Genomic DNA, 25,548 nt, shown 5'->3' on the forward strand with positions numbered 1-25,548 from the left:
GAGAATGGGCTGTGCTCCCGCCCGGGTTGGCTGGGTGGGGCCGTGGCCCTGGGGTGGTGTCTCCGCCTGTTTGCGTGTTTGGTGGGGCTCGTGCGCGGCTGGATGTGATTGGCCACACTCGGTTGGGGGGGACCCGGATACGGGATTGGCGATGGGGCGGCGTAGGGTCAGTTGCCGACGGGCTTACACTCGCAAGCGATCCACACAAATACTGGTTTCTATATCACAGAGCTGATTTTTGTACACTCCAACCCTCCCAATCACTTAATTGTAGACCCCCCCTCCCCTTCTTTCCCTGGTAAACAGCCCCCCCACGGTGTCAACCGGAAATACATCTAGCTGACGATAGCACCAGGCCATTTGGGGGCCCTAAGCAAAATAATGCCAAGGGGCACATATTTTTGGCCCACCATTTCGTCACAGTGTACTGTGAAACCCATACATGCAATCCAACCCATACGTCCGTATTTTGTATATTAATCCGATTTTGTTGCACTGCATACTTCAAACTTCTCACCCCAAATGATTGTCAGTAGTTGCAGGTGATAGCGCCAAACCTTTTTCTAAAAGTGGAAAGAAAGAAGTTAAGGAAGAATTTTTATTTTTTAAGCTTGTAATCAAGTATCAAAACTCACAAAAGTCAAATAAAGCAAACTGTAGTAAACAAAATAGAATAAAAATAAAACAATTGCCAGATTGGGGGCCCCCTAGTGGTCAGGGGCCCTAAGCAGCTGCATAGTCTGCGTATAGGCTGGGCCGGCCCTGGATAGCACCAACATATTCATAGTTAGTGCAGGCGTTCAATGTATTTCTTGTTGTTGTTTGTGCTTCTTTTCTTTCTTTTCACGTGTTTCTTCTTTTCTGTTCCCCCATAACCCCTCGCTGCTTTGTCATAATAAGGTATGTTGAATGATCACAATGGGAGTATGTCATACTCTCAATGTGAAACATTAAAACTGTTCAGACCAACTGGACACTTAAATCTGTCCTGGACAGGTTTAAAAAAAGAAAAGAAAAAAAGAATGACAGTCCAGCCAGACCCAACGCTGCCACCAGAGGGCAGTGTATCCTCCATCATGAAACAAAATACAATACCTTTGGTCTTTTTGGATAGTTATTTTCGAATTTTTAAAGGATTAATTCCGATTTACGCGGAAATTCGGGTTAGTCGCCAGCGCAGGAACGGAACTCGTTCCTAACCTGGGCATCTGGTCTCTGATTCAAATGGTTTCGGTCCGCCTCAGGCCTTCAGTCGGGCTCACCGGATCGGGCAGGCCAACAAGGTGATGATCTACCGCTTCGTGACGCGTGCTAGCGTGGAGGAGCGCATCACGCAGGTGGCCAAGCGAAAGATGATGCTGACACATCTGGTGGTCCGACCCGGCCTGGGTTCCAAAGCGGGCTCCATGACCAAGCAGGAACTGGACGACATCCTCAAATTTGGAACCGAGGAGCTGTTCAAAGACGAAGGAGAAGGTGACTCCGCGAGGCTCCGTCCCGGGACGATTTGATGTTATTTAGACTCTTCCCGACAGGCATGAAGAATTCCTCGGGGGACAAAGCGGAGGACGAGGGGAACGTGATCCACTACGACAGCGCGGCCATCGAGAGGCTGCTGGACCGAAGCCAGGATGCTACCGATGACTCGGATGTCCAAAACATGAACGAGTACCTCAGCTCGTTCAAAGTGGCCCAGTACATGGTCCGAGAGGAGGACAAGGTAAGAGACGAAGGGAAGAAAAAAACTTTTTCTTGGCTGGGGGGGTCGTTGTGCTTTTTTTTTTTTTTTTGTATTTCACTTTCAGCTTTACCTTTTTTGGACTGTTGCTAAGAAGGCGGGGGAAAAAATTGGCAGCTCCTCTACATTCATCTTAGTTTCCGCCAAAAAGCGCTGAAATAATGAGCCAGGGGAAGCAAAATAGCGCCGCAGATAACTGGGGCGATAACTCACGCTCGCATTTCTCATCGGAGCTGTATAAATATATTGACGACCGCGACTCTAATCCGCTCCTTGCGAGGAAACATCTGCGTTTCACTACGGAGCTTGAAGACATTAGCGATGGGGGCAAAGAGTCTGTTCAGATACGCGGGATTATGGTGCCACTGCTTTATGGAGCCGAAGCACAAAAATGTCAAGTCAACCTGCTTACAGTTTTTCCAGATACGAGCAGCTCCCGTCAGAACAAGAGTCGATGTAGCCAACCAGAAATGCTTTTTGAATTTAAATAGACAACAAAATAGATAATGCCGACGATCAAGCGGACGGGGGTTGGGGGAGTGGCCCGGGAGTCATTGAAAGACCGGCCCACTTCATGGAAGGTGTTGGAAGATATCCAGCCGGCAAAACATAGAGGTCCGTTACTAATATTCATGAACCTTGGCCAGAGCTTATTCAGAACTGTGCATTTACAGTGCCACAAAAAATGAGAGCTGTAACCTTATCAAAGTATGCATGTAGGACTTTAAATTCAAATTATCTAAATGTAGGTACAGCTAAAATGCCTAGTTTTGAGTATGTGAGTAGTCAGGGAGGTCCACTAGTAATATTCACCAACCTTACCCTGTACTTATTCAGATATGTAGATTTACAGTGCCACAAAAATGAGAACTGTAACCTGATCAAATTATACATGGAGAACTTTTTATTCAAATGTTTTTTATTTTTTTTTATTTTGGCACAATAAAATGCTTAGTTTCGAGTATGGGAGTAGTCAGAGAGGTCAACTACTAAAATTCATGATTCTTGGCCAGAACTTATTCAGAACTGTGGATTTGCAGTTCCACAACAATAACAACTGTAACCTGTAACCGGATCGAAATAAACATGCAGGGTTTTAATTCAAAATGCATAGTTTTGAGTACGGGTTTAGTCAGAGAGGTCCACTTGTAATATTCATCAACCTTGGCTATAACTTTTTCAGGATTGTGGATTTATAGTACCACAAATATGAGAACTGTAACCTGTAAACAGATCAAAGTACACATGCAGGACTTTTAATTCAAAATTTCGAAATATTGGTACAGCAACTATGCATAGTTTTGAGTACGGGAGTAGTCAGAGCAGTCCACTACTAATATTCACCAACCTCACCCAGTACTCATTCAGAACTGCGGATTTACAGTTCCACAATAATGAGAACTGTTACCTGTAACCAGAGGAAAGTGCACATGCAGGACTTTAAAACCAAAATTTCTCAATATTGTTACAGTAACATTGCATAGTTTTGAGTATGGTAGTAGTCAGAGAGGTCCGCTAGTAATATTTACCAACCTTACCCAGTACTTATTCAGGTATCTAGATTTACAGTGCCACAAAAATGAGAACTGTAACCTGATCAAAGTATGCATGTAGGGCTTTTTATTCAAATCATCTAAATTTTAGTACAGTAAAAATGCATAGTTTTGAGTATGTGAGTAGTCAGAGGGGTCCACTAGTAATGTTCGCCAACCTTGGCTAGAATTTATTCAGGATTGTGGATTTACAGTACCACAAAAATGAGAACAGTAACATGCAGGACTTTAAATTAAAAATTTCTCAATATTTGTCCAGTAAGAATGCATAGTTTTGAGTACAGGAGTAGGCAGCGAGATCCAGTACTAATGTTCACCGACCTCAGCCAGTATTTATTCAGATATGTAGATTTACAGTGCCACAAAAATGACAACTGTAACCTGATCAAAGAAAACATGTAGGACTTTTAATTGAATTTAAATAGAAAAAAATTGGTCCAGTAAAAATGCATAGTTTTGAGTACGGGAGTAGTCAGTGAAGTCTACTAGTAATATTCGCGATCATTGGCCAGACTCTATTCAGAACTGTGTATTTACAGTTCCACAAAAATGAGAACTTTAAACTGATCAAAGTATGCATGTAGGACTTTTTATTCAAATTATCAAAATGTAGATACAGTAAAAATGCATAGTTTTGAGTATGTGAGTAGTTAGAGAGGTCCGCTTGTAATTTTCACCAACCTTGGCTAGAACTTATTCAGGATTGTGGATTTGCAGTACCACAAAAATGAGAACATTAATCTGTAACCAAATCAAAGAAAACATGCAGGAGTTTTAATTCAAAATTTCTAAATATTGGTTCAGTAAAAAAGCATGATTTAAAGTACAGGAGTATTCAGAGAGGTCTACTACTAATATTCACCAACCTTAGCCAGTACTTATTTAGATATGTAGATTTACAGTGCCGCAAGAATGGCAACTGTAACCTGATGAAAGTATACATGTATGACCATTAATTCTTTTTTTTTTTTTTTTTTAAATTAAATTTTGGTACAGTAAAATGCATAGTTTTGAGTACGTGTTTAATCAGAGAGGTCCACTACTAATATTCACAATCCTTGGCCAGAACTTATTCAGAACTTTGGATTTGCAGTACCACAAAACGGAGAACTGTAACCTAAACAAATTATGCATGTAGGAATTTTAATCAAAAATTTCTAAACATTAGTACAATAAAAATGCATAGTTTTGAGGATGTGAGTAGTCAGAGAGGTCCACTACTAATATTCACAATCTTTGGCTAGAACTTATTCAGAACTGTGGATTTACAGTGCCACAAAAATGAGAACTGTAACCTGATCAAAGTATGCATGTAGGACTTTTAATTCAAATTATCTAAAATTAGGTACAGTAAAAACACATAGTTTTGAGTATGGGAGTAGTCATAGAGCTCCACTAGTAATATTCATCTACCTTGGCCAGAATTTATTCAGGATTGTGGATTTACAGTACCACAAAAATGGAGAACTGTAACCGGTAACCAGATCAAAGTACACATGCAGGACTTTAAATTCAAAATTTCTCAATATTGGTACAGTATCATTGCATAGTTTTGAGTAAGGTAGTAGTCAGAGAGGTCCACTAGTAATATTCACCAACCTCACCCAGTACTTATTCAGAACTGTGGATTTACGGTACCACAAAAATTAGAACTGTAACCAGATCTGTAGGATTTTTAATCAAAATTTTTTTAAAATATAGGTATAGTGATACTGCATACTTTTAAGTATGTGAGTAATCAGAGAAGTCCACCACTAAAAATCACCAACCTTAACCAGAACTTTCTCAGAACTGTGGATTTACAGTACCACAAAACGGAGAACTGTAACCTGTAGGACTTTTAATTTAAATTTCTCAATATTGGTACAGGAAAATGCAGTTTTGAGTACGGGAGTAGTCAGAGAGGTTTACCACTAATATTAACCAGCCTTACCCAGTACTTGTCCAGATATGTAGATTTACAGTTCCACAAAAATGAGAACTGTAACCTGAAGTATACATGTAGGACTTTTAATTCAATTTAAAAAAAATGGGACAGTAAAAATGGATAGTTTTGAGTACGGGAATAGTCAGAGAGGTCCACTACTAATATTCACCAACCTTACCCAGTACCAGATTTACAGTACCACAAGGATGACAACTGTAACCTACCATTGACTAAAATGACCCCTCTTCAGGGGAATCACATAATATTGTACTGACGTGACTGCGCATTTTTAATGATGACAATGGTAGCGTTATATTTTCAGAGTGTTTTTAAGAGCAATGCGAGCACACGGAACTCAATTGCGCGGATTACGCCACTATGCTAGTCCACCCTTGCCAACGATCCTGAATTCGCGCCCGCTCCAGATCGACGAGATCGAGCGAGAGATCATCAAGCAGGAGGAGAACGTGGATCCCGACTACTGGGAGAAACTCTTGCGCCACCACTACGAGCAGCAGCAGGAGGACTTGGCTAGCAAATTGGGCAAAGGCAAGCGCAACCGCAAGCCCGTCAACTACAACGACGCAGCCCAGGAAGACCAAGGTATTTGATCTTCGCCGGTTTCCGAGTTTCCCACCGGTGACGTCACTGGCGCCGTTTCAGAGTGGCACGCCGACATTTCCGACAACCAGTCCGAGTACTCTGTGGGTTCCGAGGAGGAGGACGAGGACTTTGACGACCGGCCGGAAGGTGAGTCGTTCCGTTTTGTCCATAATGGAGCTGCTTCTACCTGACATTTATTGACGTTCGGTGCTGTGCCAATAGCTCTACAATCAGCTCCATTTTTCTTGAGCTGATCCAGTTGCCCGGCATATTGCAAAGTTCTTTGCCAAAGCACACAAAGCGTGCTTGAGACGACCATCTCCGAGGGAGTGTACCGCTTCCAAGAAGCTTCGTGTTTTTGCGTGAAAATCGTTTTGACAGGCGAGCGTGCGATACAACATTGAAAAATTTTTAACCCCATAGGCCGGAGACAATCCCGCCGCCAACTGAGGAACGAGAAAGACAAACCGCTTCCTCCTCTTCTGGCCAGAGTGGGCGGAAACCTTGAGGTCCGTCTACTTGACATCCTTTCAAAAGTTCAATATGAACGCATAGAAAACAACTGTTTTGTTTCATAGGTTCTCGGCTTCAATACGCGCCAGCGGAAGGCTTTCCTCAACGCCGTGATGCGTTGGGGGATGCCGTCGCAAGACGCCTTCTCGTCCCAGTGGCTGGTCAGAGACCTCCGGGGCAAGACTGAGAAGGAATTCAAGTCAGTTCCCTGAACGGCAAAGGTACGTCGAAGCCTAAAAGGGAGTCTAACCGTTGAGTACGTCTCCGGTAGAGCGTACGTGTCGCTATTCATGCGTCACTTGTGCGAACCGGTGGCCGACGGGGCGGAGACCTTCGCCGATGGCGTCCCCAGGGAGGGCCTGTGCCGCCAGCCGGTCCTCACGCGCATCGGGGTCATGTCGCTCGTCAAGAAGAAGGTGGCGCGCCTCGTTCGTCGACCACTACGGGTCTTTGGGAAATAACAATTTCCGTCCAGATTCAGGAGTTCGAGCACATCAATGGCCGCTGGAGTCTCCCGGAGCTGAAGCCTGACGTCAGCCTGGAAAAGTCCTCCTCCAGGGCTTCGTCCCCTGCAGCCAAGACCGCGACGCCCACCACGGATGCTAGCTACAACAACACGCCGTGCACCTCTAAACCAGGTAGGAAGAGAATGCTCCTCTCTCTGATCTGGACTGACAGGTGAGCTCACGACGTTTCATCGATGCGTACAGCAACCCCCGCGCCTGCAGACAAACCCGAGAAGAACGGGAAGGAGGACAAGGAGCAGGAAAATGAGGAGAAAGATGACGGCAAAGAGGTGAGAAACCACGAAAATCTCATCTTCTGTGACTTTTCACACCGACTTGCATTTTGAAGTGTGTCATTTCAGCTTTGCGCACCGCAAAGCGTGTCTCCACCTAGTTCCAAAACGGAGGGCAAAGACGACGGCGGTGGCGGAGATCGAACGCGCGAGGGGGAGGAAGATGATCCCGGCGGCGCTCCGTCCCGTGAGGGGAATTCACCTGATAAAAGCAAAGTAACAAGCGAGCAGGATGTGCCGGTGCAAGAACGAAGCGCAGGTACAACGATCTCCCGCATCTTGTCCATTTTCCTGGGTTATTTTTCTGTGATCAAACGTCCTCATTTGCCCGGACATGTCCACTTTTTACATCCTGTCCGTGGCGTCCGGCGTTTTTTTTTTGTTTTTTTTTTAATTCATAGGGTGGAATACAATGGAATGGAATGGAATTTTATTGTCATCATCATCGGTATCATTGACAATCATTGACAATTACAAAATGTGATATGATTTGCCCGAAGGAATCGAAGAAGAAGACAAAGGCGGCCGGGATGAAGCATATGCTTATCAGTTTCCCGTCCCCCATAAAACTAAAGACGCACATTCAGGCATGGAACATACATCAAAACTGTACAATAACACAATCAACAATCTGGGTTTAGTAACTTAGCGTCCTGTCAAGCAGCTCGATTAATTTCAGGGCGTACAAGGTTATGGCTTTGTCATGTCCCTGACATTTTTGCATCTGTTTGCTGTGGCTATGTGTGTGGCTCGAAGGCAAGTGTCATGTGGCCAGGCTTGTACCAATGGGGTCTGGTCGGTGGGTACAGCCCGAAAAGGCAATGTGGGTCCGCCTTACTATGGGCTAACCAGCTGTGGGAAGGGCCAAAGGGGTCGGGTGTGTAGTGAATTGGGCGCCAGCCAAAGGCGGGGGCCTTGGCGGGCCGACCCCCGGCTACAGAAGTTAACTCTTGGAGCTCTACACCCTCGGATTCAAGATTCAGAATATTTATTGTCATTGTTACAAAAGCACAACGAAACTTTGTTTGGAGCATCCATACAGCTAAGTTGATAAAGTACGAAACCCATATAATACATATCCTTAAGTACTGAAGGAATTCACCCCCCCCCCCCCCCCCCCCCCCCGACCAAGCCGCCGGAACAGCAACAGCCGATCCAGATGGCGTTCTGCTGGCGCCGCTCCAGCAAGTCGGCCGGCGAAGGCCAAACCCCGCGCGTTCACTCCAGTGTTAACCCTTTCCACTGACTCCAAGTTCCAGTTTTAAGAAGGCTTACCGAAAACAGGTTGAGAATTTATTCGTTGACAGTGGTCAAAAGCAAGGCAAAACAGACGACGGAGAGGCAATGCTGGATCCAGGGTCAGCAAAACAACGGATACTTCGAAATGTCCCCGAGAAGCGACAGTTGTTATCTAAATGTTTAGTCTTTTGAAAGCTGTGGTGGAGTCGGCCGGGTGGAAGGCGTTCCTGGGTGTTGTCTTGGGATGATCCTTCTGTGTCAGGTTTGGGCAGTCAAGTTCATGTGTCATCTTTCATGGCTGGGTCATGGTTGCCACGGCAACTGAGGCGTGTCTTGACGTCGAAGGCGACGTGCTATCAATTTGTTGCCTTCGTAGGGCGAGAGTGCCCTGACTCACCGAGGAGCCGCTGACGTCCTTTCCTTCGCTTATCAGGCAAGGGCTGATAAGGTGATCCACTTTACTGTGTCAAAGAGCCTGGAGCGACGTCCCTCAATCTATGGTTAAATGCTTAACTATAATGAATGTGTTAGACTAATGCAAACAATTATATGTTGTCTGCGAGAAAGGTAACTATTAAAGATGTCGCCGATCGATCGGGTCCGATCGCGTCATTTTCAAAGTATCGGAATCGGCAAAAAAATATCGGACATGCCTTTTTATAATACTGTATATATATATTTTTTAATTAAATCATTTTCTAATTGTATTTAACGTTACAGACAAAATGTCTTCCATTCATCCAGTCTTTAGTTTTGGCTTAAAGTAGGGCAATCAAATTTATTGTGTAAACGGCGGTAATTAATTTTTAAAAAAAAATCACGTTAAAATATTTAATGCAATTAACGCATGCGCTGCACGACCCACTCACGCATTGTTGCATTCAACCTATAATGCCGTGCCGTTTTTCATATATATAGAGCTAACAGGCAGCATAAAATGAGTAGCGAGAATTTTGGCAGTCCCTGGAGCCTCTTTTTAATTGGCTAAAGCCTTAAAATCCCTCTCTCAACAATTAGATATATCGTGGGAAGCAATGTGGGGAAGAACGGTAGTGGTCGATCTTTTCCTTAACACCCTATGTTACTTCTCAACGCAGAGAAGATATATCAATTGGTGCCACTACGCACAGTCATGGTTGCACTTCCCATCATGCATGTGGGCAGAACAGTTAAATGGCTACAGTATTATTTACTGAAAGCTCAACAAATACACTAGATGGCAATATTTAGTCACAATATACAAAGTCACATTTGTCCTTTAAGAATTACAAGTCTTTCTATCCGTGGATCCCTCTCACAGAAAGAATGTTAATAATGTAAATGCCATCTTGAGGATTTATTGTCATAATAAACAAATACAGTACTCATGTACTGTATGTTGAATGTATATATTCGTCCGAGTTTTATTCATTTTTTTCTTAATGCATTGCCAAAATGTATATGATCGGGAAAAATTATCAGGAATGATTGGAATTGAATCTGGAGCAAAAAAAAAAGCAATCGGATCGGGAAATATCGGGATCGGCAGATACTCAAACTAAAACGATCGGGATCGGATCGGGAGCAAAAAAACATGATCTGAACAACCCTGGTTGTAATGGTTTGTTCTGAAAGTGTTTGCATTTAGTTTTATTGATTTGGGTGGGTACGCTGCTCTCTAGTGGCAACAGTGAATATGACATAACTCACTTAACGTAGCTGAATCCAACTGCTCCCTGTTAAGACCAACATGAGTTAGTTTTTGTGTAAGTTAATATGTTCGTGTATGCATTTGTTATTTAGTTTATAGGTATGTTTGTTTTCTAAGAATATGTGTTTGAGCGATTTATTAAGAGCATTGTAAAAAAGAAAAAAGTTAGCATCTTATAGCATTTACGCTAGCAGGATTTTGCTATGCAAGTTAGCCAATTGTTCTTTTTTTATCCTTAGATCCTCCTTTTTTATACCATTTGAGGCTAAGCTCAGGTTATGTGTTAGTCTCCGAAGACACGTTTTTAGCTAGTCATCGTGACGTCATCGTTGACGAAATATTTTCTTTATCGTCATCGGTGCTGAAAACAACACTGATTGTGGCGTGTCCCTCAGACGCAGCAAAGGTGGAAGACGACGGACAAAAAGACACCGAGAAGCCAGAAGCTTCAGATTCCAAGGAAGCTTCCGAAACCGTGAAAGGTGAATCACCGTCAATTACGGGATGGGATTTTTTGTACGCTAAACTCTGCCTAACTGCCGGTGAACAGAGGAGGCAAAAGGTGAAAAGGACGCTGGGAAAGAAGTCAAGACGGAGTTGGCCAAAGTCGACGGGAAGCTGCCCGCCGAGCGGCCTCGCTTCATGTTTAACATCGCCGACGGCGGCTTCACCGGTCAGTCAAATAAGAAATGGAAAATCCTGGACGCCCGTTCCAAAAAATGCCCAGATGAGTAACATGTAAACTGCGTGTCCGCCTCCCGGGAAGAGCTGCACACTCTTTGGCAGAATGAGGAGCGGGCCGCCATCTCCTCGGGGAAGATGAGCGAGATCTGGCACCGCCGCCACGATTTCTGGCTCCTGGCGGGAATCGTCATGTATCCTTGGCTGAACAGTATAGGCCCCCCCGGTGGGCTAGTTTTTAACAGCAAAATAAAACATTAAGTACATGTTGTGCTGGCTATTATGTGAGTCAGGGCTGTGTATCAGATACATCAATCTTTTTTTTTTTTTTTTAGGACTGCGTACACTGCGAGCGCTTGCCTTTCCGAAAATTCATCTGCTTTATCTTCTTGGAAAATTCCTGATTGGCACAAAAGTTATACTGACGCGCACGTGGAGATAAGGGTTACAGGAATTTTCGGACTATAAGACGCTACTTTTTTCCCTCATTATGATAATTCATATAAAAGACGATTCTTATGCCGCCACTGTCAAATAAAGACTTACCAAGTACCATAACTATTAATTAATGAAACAACCGGAACAGTAACTGAAGAAATAATTAGCACAGAACATGAGTTCTGAATGTTATTTATATCTGTAACGATGCAATGCATGCTGGGAGGCAAGTTGGACGACAACTGTTCTGACAGCAGGTTGACTGTTCAACCTCTGCTGCCTCTGAAGCCGAATGAAGCTTCTTGAAGCAATGAAGCTTTGCAGCCAACTGGTTCAAAGCTTCATGGTGGTTCATTTGGTCTTATGACGGTCTTATGATGTCGCTGTCATATAAAGGCTTACCAAATACCATAAACTAGCAATTAATGAAACAACCGGACCAGTAACTGAAGAAATAATTCGCACAAAACATGAATTCTGAATGTTATTTACATCTGTAACGATGCAATGCATGCTAGGAGGCAAGTTGGACGACAACAGTGTTGACATCAGGTGGCAGTAGAAGGTTGACAGTCTCCCCCAAGGGAGCAGTGATGACCAAATGAAGCTTCTTGAAGCAATGAAGCTTTGCAGCCAACTGGTTTAAAGCTTCATGGTGGTTCATATGGTCTTATGACAGCCTTATGATGCCACTGTCAAAAAAAGGCTTACCAAATATCATAACTAGCAATTAATGAAACAACTGGAACAATAACTGAAGAAAAAATTAAAACAGAACATGAATTCTGAATGTTATTGACATTTTTAACGCTGCAATGCATGCTAGGAGGCATGTAGCTCGACAACAGTGTTGACATCAGGTGGCAGCATAGGGTTGACTGTCTCCTGCAAGGGATCAGTGATGACCAAATGAAGCTTCTTGAAGCAATGAAGCTTTGCAGCCAATTGGTCCAAAGCTTCATGGTGGTTCATGTGGTCTTATGACGGTCTTATGATGCCACTGTCAAAAAAAAGCTTACCCAATATCATAACTAGCAATTAATGAAACAACTGGAACAGTAACTGAAGAAATAATTAAAACAGAACATGAATTCTGAATGTTATTGACATCTTTAACGCTGCAATGCATGCTAGGAGGCATGTAGCTCGACAACAGTGTTGACATCAGGTGGCAGCAGAAGGTTGACTGTCTCCTGCAAGGTAGCAATGATGGCCAAATAAAGCTTCTTTAAGCAATGAAGCTTTGCAGCCAATCAGTTCAAAGCTTCACGGTGGTTCATTGTTGGGCGACAACAGTATTGACAGCAGGTGGCAGCAGAGGTTGACTGTTCCTCCTAAGGGAGTAATGATGGCCAAATGAAGCTTCATGGTGGTTCATTTGGTCTTATGACAGTCTTATGATGCCACTGTCAAATAAACGCTTACCAAATATCATTAACTAGCAATTAATGAAACAACCGGAACAGTAACTGAAGAAATAATTAGCACAGAACAAGAATTCTGAATGTTATTTCCATCTGTAACAATGCAATGCATGCTAGGAGGCATGTTGGACTACAACAGTGTTGACAGCAGGTGGGAGCAGAGGTTGAATGTCCCTCCTAAGGGACTAATGATGGGCAAATGAAGCCTCTTGAAGCAATGAAGCTTTACAGCCAATCGGTTCAAAGCTTCATGGTGGTTCATTTGGTGTTATGACAGTCTTATGATGCCGCTGTCACATATCGTGTTATCAGTTGATATCTTTTGGCGTAAATATCCCATTATACAGTGAGGACAGCTGCAGCTTCTAGTCCAGTGCGGCTCATCTATGAACAAATGCTGGTTTCGTATCAAATTTGGTGGGTGGTGCGCCTTATAGTCTGAAAATTATGTAGCTAGCTAACCCTAACACCAGATCAACTCTGTTTGAAAAGAACTTTTTCCTTGACTTGGGCGTCAGTCACGGCTACGCCCGGTGGCAGGACATCCAGAACGACCCGCCCTTCGCCATCATCAACGAGCCCTTCAAGTCGCAAGCCAACAAAGGCAACTTCTTGGAAATGAAAAACAAGTTTCTGGCCCGGCGCTTTAAGGTAAGACAACGGATTGGGTTCGCCTTTTTAGACACAGTGTGTTTCATCATAATGTGTTTTAAGCAGATTTCAAGGAAATGGGCTGTGGGGTGTGGGGGTCCCACGGTGTGCCGTGTCGATTGAGGGGCTGTGGCGTTGGCTCGTCGATGGCGGGGCTGGGCATGGGGGCTGTGGTGCGTACCCTCATCCCCTTCCTGATGATGATGATGATGGTGATAGCGGCGTGGATAGTCTGGGGGACCACCCTGAATCCTGGGGGGATTACGGCGGCCCCCTTGCTGGAGCTGCGGGTGGACCCCAAACCTCCTCCCCGATTGACTGGGTTTGGCTCCTGCGCTGCATTTTCCACTCGTTTGCAGGACTATCACATCTGAAGGGATTTACGCATTACTAGGTGCAATTAGACACACTCAAGTAGGGAAACTATCGGTACCAGCATTAGTGATCAGGTAGCATCGAATAGGATGTCAACATATCCACACTGACAAATGTTTCACATAATACTGGGTTCTACACCTCACATGGCTAATTTATGTACACTTCACACCTCCCAATCACATATCTTTCTTACCCTCCCCCAATCCTTATTCGGATCGACAGCAATCAAACAGAAAGGCAAAACAGACCCAGACTCAGGTGAGGAGGCAAACTCGTTCCAAGGTCACCATATCAGAAGTCAACAAAAGGTTCCCGAGAAAAGATGACAACGCTTAGTTAAACAGTCTTTTGAAGGCTCTGTGCAGGAACAAGGGTGTGTTTGGGATTGTTGTCTGTTTGTGGATTGGACAGAAGGACAGCAACGAGGGTTGTGGACTTTACAACCTCAGTGTCAAAGCGGCTCTTGGACTCTTGTCAGTCGTGTTATCAGTTCGATATCAGGCGTTCTCCGGTGCTCCTTGTGTTGGGACAGAGCGTCCCGCCATTTGTTCTGGACTGTCCGGGAGAACTGATTGCAAGAGTTGGTGCGTCAATCTTGCTCATGACGCACACGTTGGGCTTCCGTGATAAGAAGGCGTCGTGTATCTTTCATGCCCTATATTCGGCTTTTTCCTTAAACTATGTTATAAGTGTTATTTATTTTATATTGGGTGTGTTAGAGTAAAACAGTCAACCAGTAGATATGAAAAACGATACTATTCCCTGATTAATTATATTAAGTGTGTTAGAATAATGCAAACAGTTAGACAGTGCCTAAGAGAAAAGGTACTATCTCCTTCAGCAACAACGCATCCAATAGCAGAGGGACAGGCGTACTTATATCTGTGCTATCAGGCCGTTTCGGCCGATCCTTCAATGTGGATCTGGAACATGATAAACTTTGTGTGTTCACTGTATGAGACTGACAAAGTCAGATATGACGCGTGACGAGCTCCTTATATAGCCAGACATTTAGTGAAGAAAGACACTTTGTTGCTGTCATCAAGTCAGCTGACAAATGCCCCAAGGCCCACATCTTGATGGTGCTGACTGCAGTGTTCCTCATCCTGTTTTTTGACCACCTCACATGTTTCACATCTTCTGACATCCTCATTTACAACATCTGTTTACTCAAGTCACTTTAAATGAATGGAAAATGTACTATGACCGAGTATTTATTGCGCCGTCTTTCATTTTTTTGGTAGCTGCTGGAGCAGGCGCTGGTCATCGAGGAGCAGCTGAGGCGCGCGGCCTACTTAAACATGACGCAGGACCCCAGCCACCCGGCCATGGCGCTCAACGTGCGTTTCGCCGAGGTGGAGTGCCTGGCCGAATCGCACCAACACCTGAGCAAAGAGTCGCTGGCGGGCAACAAACCGGCCAATGCCGTCCTGCACAAAGGTCGGTGTTGCCCGGGACCAGAAGTTAAAACAAGCACTACAACAATTAATCAATTAACGCGAGTAATTTGATTAGAAAAAAAACTTTTTGCTAGCCACATGAAGCCACACAGTTGCTAACTGTCAAATGCTACTGTTTAGCCACAACTGGATTCATCATCAGGCGACCATCATGATTCCAATTCGCCAAAAACCTCTAATAGCCTGTGTTTGGCTGCCATGTACTGTATGTCCAAATTTCCTATTCATTTCCAATGGCAGGAAGACATAGATTCTTGTGTTTTTTTTTTACCACTTACCATGACAGCCAACTGGCGGCCAAGTAAGTCGATACCCTTGACAGCCATGCACATCCGTCCCATTGACGGCCATGTGCGTCGAAATTTCCCATTCATTTTCAATAGTAGAAAAACCTGTGTGGTTGTGATTTTTGATCAAAAACTTTTGCCCATTGACATTCAACTGACACCCAAGTAAGTCGATTCCATTGCAGCAGGGCTGAGAACCAAAAGTGGAATTCACTATCTGACAAAATGGATTTTGCCTTGTGGCAATTTTTTTTTTTTTGCCATGTGGCATTATTTTTAGCCATGTGGCAAAATGGATTTTGCCATGTGGCAAAATGGATTTTGCTGTGTACATGCCAAAATGGATTTTGCCATGTGCCATTTTTTTCCCATGTGCCTAAATGGATTTTCCATGTGGCAAAATGGATTTTGCCATATGGCATTTTTTTGCCATGTGGCAAAATTGATTTTACCATGTGGCAAAATCCATTTTGCCATATGGCATTTTATTGCCATGTGGCAATATGGATTTTGCCATGTGGCATTTTTTTGCCATGTGGCAAAATTGATTTTGCCAAATGGCATTTTTTTTTGCCATGTGGCAAAATGGATTTTGCCATGTGGCATTTCTTTGCCATGTGGCAAAATGGATTTTGCCGTGTGGCATTTTTTTGCCATGTGGCAAAATGGATTTTGCCATGTGGCAAAAATTTGCCACATCACAAAAAATGGCAAAATCCATTTTCCCACATGGCAAAAAAAAATGCCACATGGAAAATGTATTTTGGCACATGGCAAAAAAAATTGCCACATGGCAAAAAAAAATGCCACATTGCAAAATCCATTTCGCCACAGGGCAAAAAATTTTTGCCACATGGCAAAAAAATGCCACATGGCAAAATCCATTTTGCCACTATATTTACCACAGCGAAGCTCCATCGTAATTTCTCCAGAAATTGCTGTTTCTAGTTAAAAATAAAATACCTGATCTTAGCCTCATACGGGATAAAAAAAAATACATCAGGCTCTAAGTACAACAAAAGTACAATTGGCTAACTTACATAGCGAAAGTCCGCTCGCGTAAATGCTATAAGATGCTAACTTATTTTTTTTACAATGCTCTTAATAAATCGTTCAAACACATATTCCCACAAAAAAACTTCTAAATATACCTATAAACTAAATAACAAATGCATACACAAACATATGAACTTACACAAGAACTACCTTATGTTGGGCTTAACAGGGAGCAGCTGGATTCAGCCATGTAAAGTGAGTTATGTCATATTCACTGTTGGCACTAGAGGGCAGTATATCCACAAAAATCAATGAAACTAAAGGCAAACATTTTCAAAACAAACCATTACGACTCCACTCTAATTAAATGAATCCTTGAAATTTGAATCGAATTACTCGAGTTAATCGATTAATTGTTTCAGCACGAATTGAAACTTGGCAATTCTTTCTTTTCGTCTGCCGAGACGACAACGAGACGTAAATGCGCCACAGTTTCCATAATATGTTCACCATGTGTGACATTTTATGTGTAGTTAGCCTGCATCATTGCAGTGTCTGGTTGTGTCACTCATGTGACTGCTCTCCAGTCTCCAGGCTTGCACACACGGTTAGATTTGTTTTCTAATCTTTGCCAGAGAGAAAATGCAACGTTGCTTGTGCCTTGAAAGTTATCATTACTCGTTACTCATGTAACTCGTAGCGTTAGCATAGCATTCGCGTTTAACACTATGCTCATGTTAGCATTAGGTTAATGCTAATGGCAAGCGTTGTCTTAAACTCTCTGACTTTTTTTTTTTTTTACATCGTTTGTGGCGTCCAGGTGGGTATAATTAATTGAAAATAACAAAAAACTGTTGAGTTTTCGTCACCGAAAACTAAGCTAAAACTTGTTTGAATATTCGTCGACAAAAACTAGATGAAGACAAACACATTTTGAAATGACGAAAAAATGACGAAGACTAATAAGTACTATCGTCCAAAAGACTAAGACTGATACTCGATTATTCGAACTAGCTAGTTGATAGATTAATCGATTACTAAAATAATTGAGAGTTAAAAGATACGCAAAAGTTGGTCGGCGGGTCACCTAAAGTCGGCGCCAGAACCCGAGTCCTTGAAAATGACACTAATTGCTGTCCAAAGAAAACAAAAAAGACTATTCCACCTGGAAGGAATTATGAGCGGCGCTTGTCCTTGCAGTGCTGAACCAACTGGAGGAGCTGTTGAGCGACATGAAGGCCGACGTGACCCGGCTGCCGGCCGCGCTGTCCCGAGTGGCGCCCATCGCCGCGAGGCTGCAGATGTCCGAGCGGAGCATCCTGAGCCGGCTGGCCAGCAAAGGCGCCGAGACGCAGGCCCCCCCGGTCAGCCGCTTCGCTTTTCTTCTTTTCTCTATCGGCCCGTGCGGGCTGCCAGTGGAAAAATGGTGGAAGGCGGCCAGTAAAAACACAGAGCCCATCAACCTGCACTATTTCACTCCACAACTGCTTAGTCAGCAGATTCTCTTCACCATCTTTAAGCACTTTACAATGTTATTCTCCTTTCCCTTGCCGCTGCTGTTTTTTCTCTTTTCCCCCTCCGTTCCTAAATGCCATCTCGCCTGAACTAAATTCCTTCTTCTCCACGGTGCAGCCTATCCCTCCCGGACCTTACGCCACCCCTCAGAATTACGGAGGCTTCTCCACCGTCCCGCCGGGCGCCCTCTTCATGGGAGGGGCCAACTACAGTCAGATGCCACCCGGATCCTTCATATCAGGTCAGTGCAATCAGTGGGTCCATTTGGACTTGTGTTTGGGATCGGGGGTAAAGTTGTCCTACTAAACCAGGGGTGCCCAAGTCCGGTCCTGGACAGCCCCTATCCAGCTTGTTTTCAATGTCTCCCTCATTTAAAGGGTACCATAGATAGAAAAACATGTAATTCCTGAAAGATAAATGTTAGTATGAGTCAGTGTTGTTTTTGCAGCCCTTTTAATTTTTAGCTTAGACTTTTGGATGAAAATACTTACAAGTCTAAATCAAAAGTTTTTTATATTATTTTCAAGTAATTAAACTTACCAGGACGCTACAAAATATATTAAAAAATTTTCCAACAGTTTAAGACGACTCTCACCACATTAAAAGCTAATGCTAACGCGAACGCTATGCTAACGCTACAAGTTACATTTAGTTTGTGATGATTACTTAACACAGTATATCATATCTAGCCAAGGTAAGAAAACAAAACTTAGCAAGCAGCACCTGAAGCATGTGTGTGTGGGGAGGGCCCGCTACGTCACATGAGTGACACGACAAAACACTGCTACGATGTGTGCTAACTAGGGCTGTCAAAATTATCGCGTTAACGGGCGGTATAATCACGTTAAAATATTTGACGCAATTAACGCACATGCCCCGCTCAGATTATAATGATAGTACAGTGTAATGTCCGCTTATTACTTGTTTTTTGGTGATTGGCGCCCTCTGCTGGCGCTTGGGTCCAACTGATTTTATGGGTTAGTACCATGAGTGAGCATGGTGTAATTATTGACATCAACAATGGCGAACTACTAGTTTATTTTTTGATTGAAAATTTTACAAATTCCATTTCATAGAAACAGTTGCTAATAACTAGGGCTGTCAAAATGATCCCTTTAACGGGCGGTAATTAGTTTTTCAATTAATCACGTTAAAACATTTGACGCATTTAACGCACATGCCCCGCTCAAACAGATTAAAAGGACAGCACAGTGTCATGTCCTTTTTTACTTGTGTTTTTTGGTCCGTGACAGTAGGTCGTTCAATAACGAAAAAAAAGAGGGAAAACCGCAGTGAGGCAGACAAACGAAAAAAAACAAGGCAGTCATGCATATAGCAACAAAGGGATATACAAACTGTCAAATGGCAGCAAGTCAATATCTTGGCAAGCTGCCTAGGATCGGTTTACGTGGAAAACAAGCTGCATTTGGCCTCTCGAGGACAAGACTTGGGCACCCCTGTACTAAACAATGTTGCCAAGGTACAACATAGAAGTGGCACAAGCTGAGAAGCTTCAAGAAGACACGTTACATTTTAAGGGGAATGTCATAAAATGAGCTTGAAATGATATCAAACTGATAGTTTGTGGATCACCCTTGCAGTTTTTCTAAACCAGTAATCCCGATTTTTGACAGAGGAATCAATTCTTGGTGCTATTGCATTCTCACCGTCACTGTCAAACATGTCCGGTGTAGTGTTTATGTCTGTGCGGACATCTTTGCCTGGATCCAAACAGGCTAAACAGGACATTCGAATAAAGTGGTGACGGCAGTGAGGATTTTCTTTCCAGTTCTGGACTTGATTTATTCAGCGGGCAAAAAGCCATCCAGAACCTCGCTCCTATTTAAAGATATCGTCTGAGGAATTCCACTTCTGTTGTTGTCCATGGAAAAAAAAAAACGCTCTTTCGCCACAATTTTCAAATGTGAAGCACTGTCAATAAAGTTGAGACCTCCAAAGTCCACAATTGAGTCCGTACAGCCACATGAAATAGACATTAGCAAACACATTGTGTCTATATTAAAGGGAACCTCGGACTTAAAGGCTTGTAGGCTGTAATAAGCCACAATTGTTCTCTTCTCATAAAATATCATGCCAGTTGACGTACTAGCTTTGCTAGCTAGCAAGCAAAGCTAGTATGACAACTTGCATGATTTTGTCACATTCTGCTGCTGGTCAGATTGTTTTGTTACAGAGCTGTGGGATGAGTTCCCGACGTCATACCTGCATCTAATTCCAGCTTATCAGCAGTGTCTTTAGACCGATCCTAGGCGTCTTGCCGAGATATTAACTCGCTGCCATTTGACAATTTGTAAATCCCTTCATTGCTAGTTGCATCATTGCCTTGTTTTTTTCGTTTGTCTGCCTCTCACCGCAGTTTTCCCTCGTTTGTTTTTCATATTGATCCGACTGAAGTGAGCCGCGTTTTCTAATTCTGTGGCCAAGCCAGCCGCGCTTCCTTTTCAGTTGCGTTTCTCGTTTCGGTTTTACCGCTTTGACAGACAACGCATGTGGATTGCGATTTCTTTAGAAGGAAAATCATGACACTAACGTCACACTGAAGTATAGTAGAGTAGCCAAAAATTTTACTCAAGTAAGAGTAGCGTTACTTCCAGATGATATTACTCAAGTTGAAGTAAAAGTAGTCATTCAAAAATGTACTTTATATTTTGCATTTACGTCATCCATGACGTCGACAACGAGTAGTCGGGACAGCTCTACTATAATATACAGAATAAACATTGGCCTGGCTTCAAGTTCGAGTGGTGTTGGGGAGTTAGCCACACAGTTTCTAACAGTCATTTAAGGCTGCAGCTATCGATTATTTTAGTAGTCAATTAATCGATGAACTAGTTAGTTCGAATAATCGAGTAATCGGATAAGGAACATGAAAAATTAAAATACCTGGGATGAGCCTCAAATTGTATAAAAAAATAAATGAGGATCGATGTACAACAAAAGAACAATTGGCTAACTTACATAGCAAACGTCCGCTAGCCAAAAATGCTATAAAATGCTAATTTTTTTTTTTTTTACAATGCTCTTAACAAACGGTTCAGACTCATATTCCTGCAAAAAACTAAATCACGAATGCATTAAAAAAAATATCAGCCCAAACAAAAACTTAGCTTCCGTTGGTCTTAACAGGGAGCAGGTTGGATTCAACCATGTCAAATGGGGCAGACCAGAGGGCAGTGTATCCACCCTAATCAATACAATTACATGTAAAAATCTTCAAAATAAACCATTACAACGCCACTTTAATTAAACAAATACTCGAAGCAACAAAATTTAATTCGAATATTTTTTTCAAATCGAATACCCGAGGTAATCGATTAATCGTTGCAGCACTAGATTCATTACATTATGACTATTCATTCTTCACACAGCCACTGGCAAGAAAAATTTGGTTTAATCCATCTGCAGGCAATCGGGAGATTGATTTTTGATTGAGTGACGATTTTACCACACTGTGCAGGAAATGCAGTCTTCTTAAGGGAAAACACTACCACATTTGTCCACCGGCATCGCTAAAATCAACCAAAACTAAAGAGAGGTTTAAACATCAAATTATTCTAACTTATACGAACATCTTTTAACATCTCTCTGTCCGTGGTTCCCTTTAAGAAAATGTCCGACAACTCATTTGGGTCTGAGGAATGCGCAGATTGTGTTTTGGCCGCACCGTCCGACCCGCCGCCTTGTGCAGCCGCTTGCTTGTGAATTGATATTCACCATGGCATGTGCTCACCAGACGCGCTCTGTGGCTGGCCAGCATCTGCGTGCGCGCGTGTGCGCGTTTAGAGATGTTTAGCCAGCGGAGATGTGGCAGAGATAACTGCAAAAAGCTGGTCTTTCCCCAACTGCTCCAGCGCACAGCGCCGTCTGGGTGAAATCGGAGCCCCAAACATCTGTCAAAGGCATTGCACGTTCCATCGGCGAAAATGTCATTATCCCCGAGCCACGCCAAGAAAACACGCAGGAGGTATTTTGAGAGGGACGTGGACCGCAGAGGCACTCTGCTCGCGTAAATGCGTGACGGAAATAGCCGCCGGTCGCCCCGCCGGATCCCCGGTCTGGTATACGAGGCCACGTCGCCGCCCCTGATTGGGGTCCTGACCAGAGAGGGAGAAAAGCAGCTGGCTGGAGATGTGGACAGAGTTAAAAACAACACAATCCAAAGAGTTGGCCACCGTCGAGCTCTTATAATAGCCCTCTCTTCAGAGACTCACTTGACTGCATCGACCTCAAATGTAGACCCGTTGAGCTTGTTGTGAGCAAAGCTTGTTTATCAGGGTTGGGGGTGGTCCAGTGGTCCAAAAGTGGAGGGATTGTTTGGGACTCGATATTTGAAACTTAATTTGACCGTCTCTAAACGTTTCAATGTTTGAAACAAGGAGCCGATAACAACATTTGTAACGAAACGCAGGACTGCACCGCTCCTGAGACACAACACGAAGACACTAGACGGGTCTTTTCAGTTCACACAAATTGTTTATTTAAAGAACTGAAAAAAAGTGTCCTCTTGGCTGGGATCATCATGGGGCTGGGCCTCCAGGCTGCGTGGGGTTCGGGCTCTCAAAGCAGTGGGCACTGTAGACTAGTGATAACAAAAAACAAAAAACACTGCAATATAGATTGCACCCGATTCCCCAAGACTGTTATATGTAGGGAGCTACGGTCTTCACTAAAAAATCCCCTTAAAAAAAATCATAGATGTCACCATCTGACCCAGGCACTTGACTTTCACTGTGATAAACACAAACACACACTGCATTCAAACACCGGATTGAGGTGGAAAAAGTATGAAAATTTTAGTGCATACAAGCTGGCAGGAGTGTCTCGAGTGATTCAAGGGAATTATTATATAAAATAGCCCCGTGTATGCACTTTAAAACGTGAAAAAAATGCTTGAAAAAAAATTAGCGTAACTTTAGCTTGTAATTTTTATGTAAAATGAATGATAGCTGTCTGTTTTTTTTACTTTTAACCAAGAATCTAGACTGTGCTATGTTCATATCTATAGAAATTCTTGAATTTGCACATTTATTTACAAGAATTTTCAACTCAAAAAGTTTGCTTTGTGATGGCCGCAACGTTGGATTTTGCATCTATACACAATAGCGTAACTTTAGTTTGAAATATTAACGTAAAATGAATTATAACTGCCCGTTTTTTTGCTTTTAACCAGCAATCTAGACGGTTTTACGTTCATATCTATAGAAATTCCAGGATTTATGCATTTATTTGCAAGAGTTTCAACTTAAAAAGCTTTTTGTTTTGTGATGGCCGCCACATTGGATTTACACAATAGCGTAATTTTAGATCAAAATATTATGTAAAATGAATGATAACTGCCTGTTTTTTGTTGTTGTTTGTTTTAACCAAGAATCTAGACTGTTCTATGTTCATATATATAGAAATTCTGGGATGTACGCATTTATTTACAAGAATTTTCAACTTAAAGGCTTTGTTTTGTGACGGCCGCCACGTTGGATTTTGTATCCATGCATAATAGCGTAACTTTAGCTTTAAATATTTACGTAAAATGAATGATAGCTGCCTGTTTTTTTACTTTTAACCAATAATCTAGACTGTGCTATGTTCATATCTATAGAAATTCTTGAAGTTTCACATTTATTTACAATAATTTTCAACTCAAAAAGCTCTGTTTTGTGATGGCCGCCATGTTGGATTTTGCATCTATACACAATAGCGTAACTTTAGTTTGGAATATTTGCAGAAAATGAATGATAACTGTTTGTTTTTTTTTTTTGCTTTAAACCCAGAATCAAGACTGTTCTATATTCATATCTGTAGAAATTCAGGGATGTACGCATTTATTTACAATAATTTCAACTTAACTTTTTGTTTTTTGATGGCTGCCACGTTGGATTTACACAATAGCCTGATTTTGTCTTGAAATGTTTACATAAAATGAATGATAACTGCCTGTTTTATTTCTTTTAACCAAGAATCTAGACTGTTCTATGTTCATATCTATAGAAATACTTGAACTATACTATACCTGGATTTTGCATGTATACACATTAGCGTAACTTTAGCTTGAAATATTTACGTCAAATGAATGATAACTGCCCATTTTTTTTCTTTTAACCAGGAATCTAGAGTGTTTTTCGTTCATATCTATAGAAATTCCAGAATTTACGCAGTCATTTACAAGAATTTTCAACTTAAAAAACTCTTTGTTTTGTGACGGACGCCATGTTGGATTACACAATACCGTAGATTTTGCTTGATATATTTACGTAAAATGAACGATAACTGCCCGTTTTTTGCTTTTAACCAAGAATTAAGACTGTTTTATATTCATATCTATAGAAATTCTGGGATTTACGCATTTATTTACAAGAATTTTCAACTTAAAAAGTTCTGTTTTGTTATGTTCACCATATTGGATTACACAATAGTGTAACTTTAGCTTGAAATATTTACCTAAAATGAACGGTAACTGCCCGTTTTTTTTTTTTTTGCTTTTCACCAAGAATTTAGACTCTTTTACATTCATATCTGTAGAAATTCCGCAATTTAAGAACTAAAGTTACAAGAATTTTCAACTTTAAAAGCTCTTTGTTTTGTGACGGCGGCTATGTTGGATTACACAATACCATAAATTTTGCCTGAAATATTTACGTAAAATGAACGATAACTGCCCTTTTTTTGCTTTTAACCAAGAATCCACATTTTTTTTAACGTTCATATCCATAGAAATTACGTGACTTAAGCATTTGTTTGTAAGAATGTTAAACTTAAAAAACTCTGCTTTGTGACGGCCGCCATGTTGGATTTTTTAAATCTCTACACAATTGGGAAATTCTACCTAAATAAGGTGTGATTGTAAATAGAAAAATGCAAATTTTGCTTTTGTTGAGTAAAATTAAGGTAATTCTGCATGCTTTCCTCAAGTGTCTCATGTGAAACGGCCTTGGCTTTGAAAATATTTGAATTATAAGTTTTTGAAAATAGGCCCCCTATGGATCGGCCCCAAGTCCCATCAACTGATAGTGAAGTCTATGAAAAAGTTAAAAGCAGTCAATGAAAACACTTAAAATGATACCTAGCTACCCTTGCTAAAATACAGCGTTCTTGTTTCTTACTAGTGTTCGCCTGGTAACAGTGAGTGAAGAGGTGATTTCTTATGCAGATGGGGCGACGCGGGGCAGGCTAATCGCTTCCCTTTTCTGCATGGGTTGAACGTGGCAAGCGATCGGGTGGCACTCGATCTCAGCGTTCAGTTCCGATCCGTTCCACCCTCCATGCGGCGCTCCGTCAATGTGGCGTTCGTCCCAGAAGCGGGCAGTGTACTCTGGCCGCATTTTCTAGCCGATCATAATTCCTCTCAGCCAATCAACCTGTCTAGATTAGGGTGACCAAACGTCCTCTTTTGCCCGGAAAAGTCCTACTTTCACCTAGTATCCTCGTGGTCCGGGCGGGTTTTATAAATTCATAAAAATGTCCGGTTTTTATGATTTTTCACGGAACCAATTTGAAAAGAATCCCTCCGGCCGCTAGGTGGCAGCGCCTGCCTGCGATGACATGGCTCCTAGTATTAGGGAGGGAAGGAGTAGTTCTTGTTTTTGTTGGCAATTTACCCCTATCATGAGGCATTACCGCCATCTACTGAGTTGACGATTT

At 42.5% G+C, this 25,548-nt stretch overlaps 1 protein-coding gene across 2 annotated transcripts in view; it reads left to right on the plus strand.

Annotated features, from left to right (window-relative positions):
* Positions 1–25,548, plus strand: part of chd3 (chromodomain helicase DNA binding protein 3) — a 49,741-nt gene that overhangs the window by 19,367 nt on the left and 4,826 nt on the right. For both annotated transcript variants that reach the window (XM_057853823.1, XM_057853824.1), the window contains exons 23-39: positions 1,245–1,476; positions 1,536–1,720; positions 5,644–5,821; positions 5,882–5,968; positions 6,245–6,330; positions 6,400–6,533; positions 6,606–6,750; positions 6,810–6,972; positions 7,045–7,130; positions 7,203–7,392; positions 10,458–10,544; positions 10,613–10,735; positions 10,829–10,937; positions 13,124–13,256; positions 14,879–15,074; positions 17,578–17,741; positions 18,010–18,133. In XM_057853823.1, coding sequence (XP_057709806.1) covers positions 1,245–1,476; positions 1,536–1,720; positions 5,644–5,821; positions 5,882–5,968; positions 6,245–6,330; positions 6,400–6,533; positions 6,606–6,750; positions 6,810–6,972; positions 7,045–7,130; positions 7,203–7,392; positions 10,458–10,544; positions 10,613–10,735; positions 10,829–10,937; positions 13,124–13,256; positions 14,879–15,074; positions 17,578–17,741; positions 18,010–18,133 — 2,422 coding nt within the window. The remainder of the gene's footprint in view (positions 1–1,244; positions 1,477–1,535; positions 1,721–5,643; positions 5,822–5,881; positions 5,969–6,244; positions 6,331–6,399; positions 6,534–6,605; positions 6,751–6,809; positions 6,973–7,044; positions 7,131–7,202; positions 7,393–10,457; positions 10,545–10,612; positions 10,736–10,828; positions 10,938–13,123; positions 13,257–14,878; positions 15,075–17,577; positions 17,742–18,009; positions 18,134–25,548) is intronic.

This window comes from Corythoichthys intestinalis, chromosome 13 (genome assembly GCF_030265065.1).
Source record: "Corythoichthys intestinalis isolate RoL2023-P3 chromosome 13, ASM3026506v1, whole genome shotgun sequence".
Classification (NCBI taxonomy): domain Eukaryota; kingdom Metazoa; phylum Chordata; class Actinopteri; order Syngnathiformes; family Syngnathidae; genus Corythoichthys; species Corythoichthys intestinalis.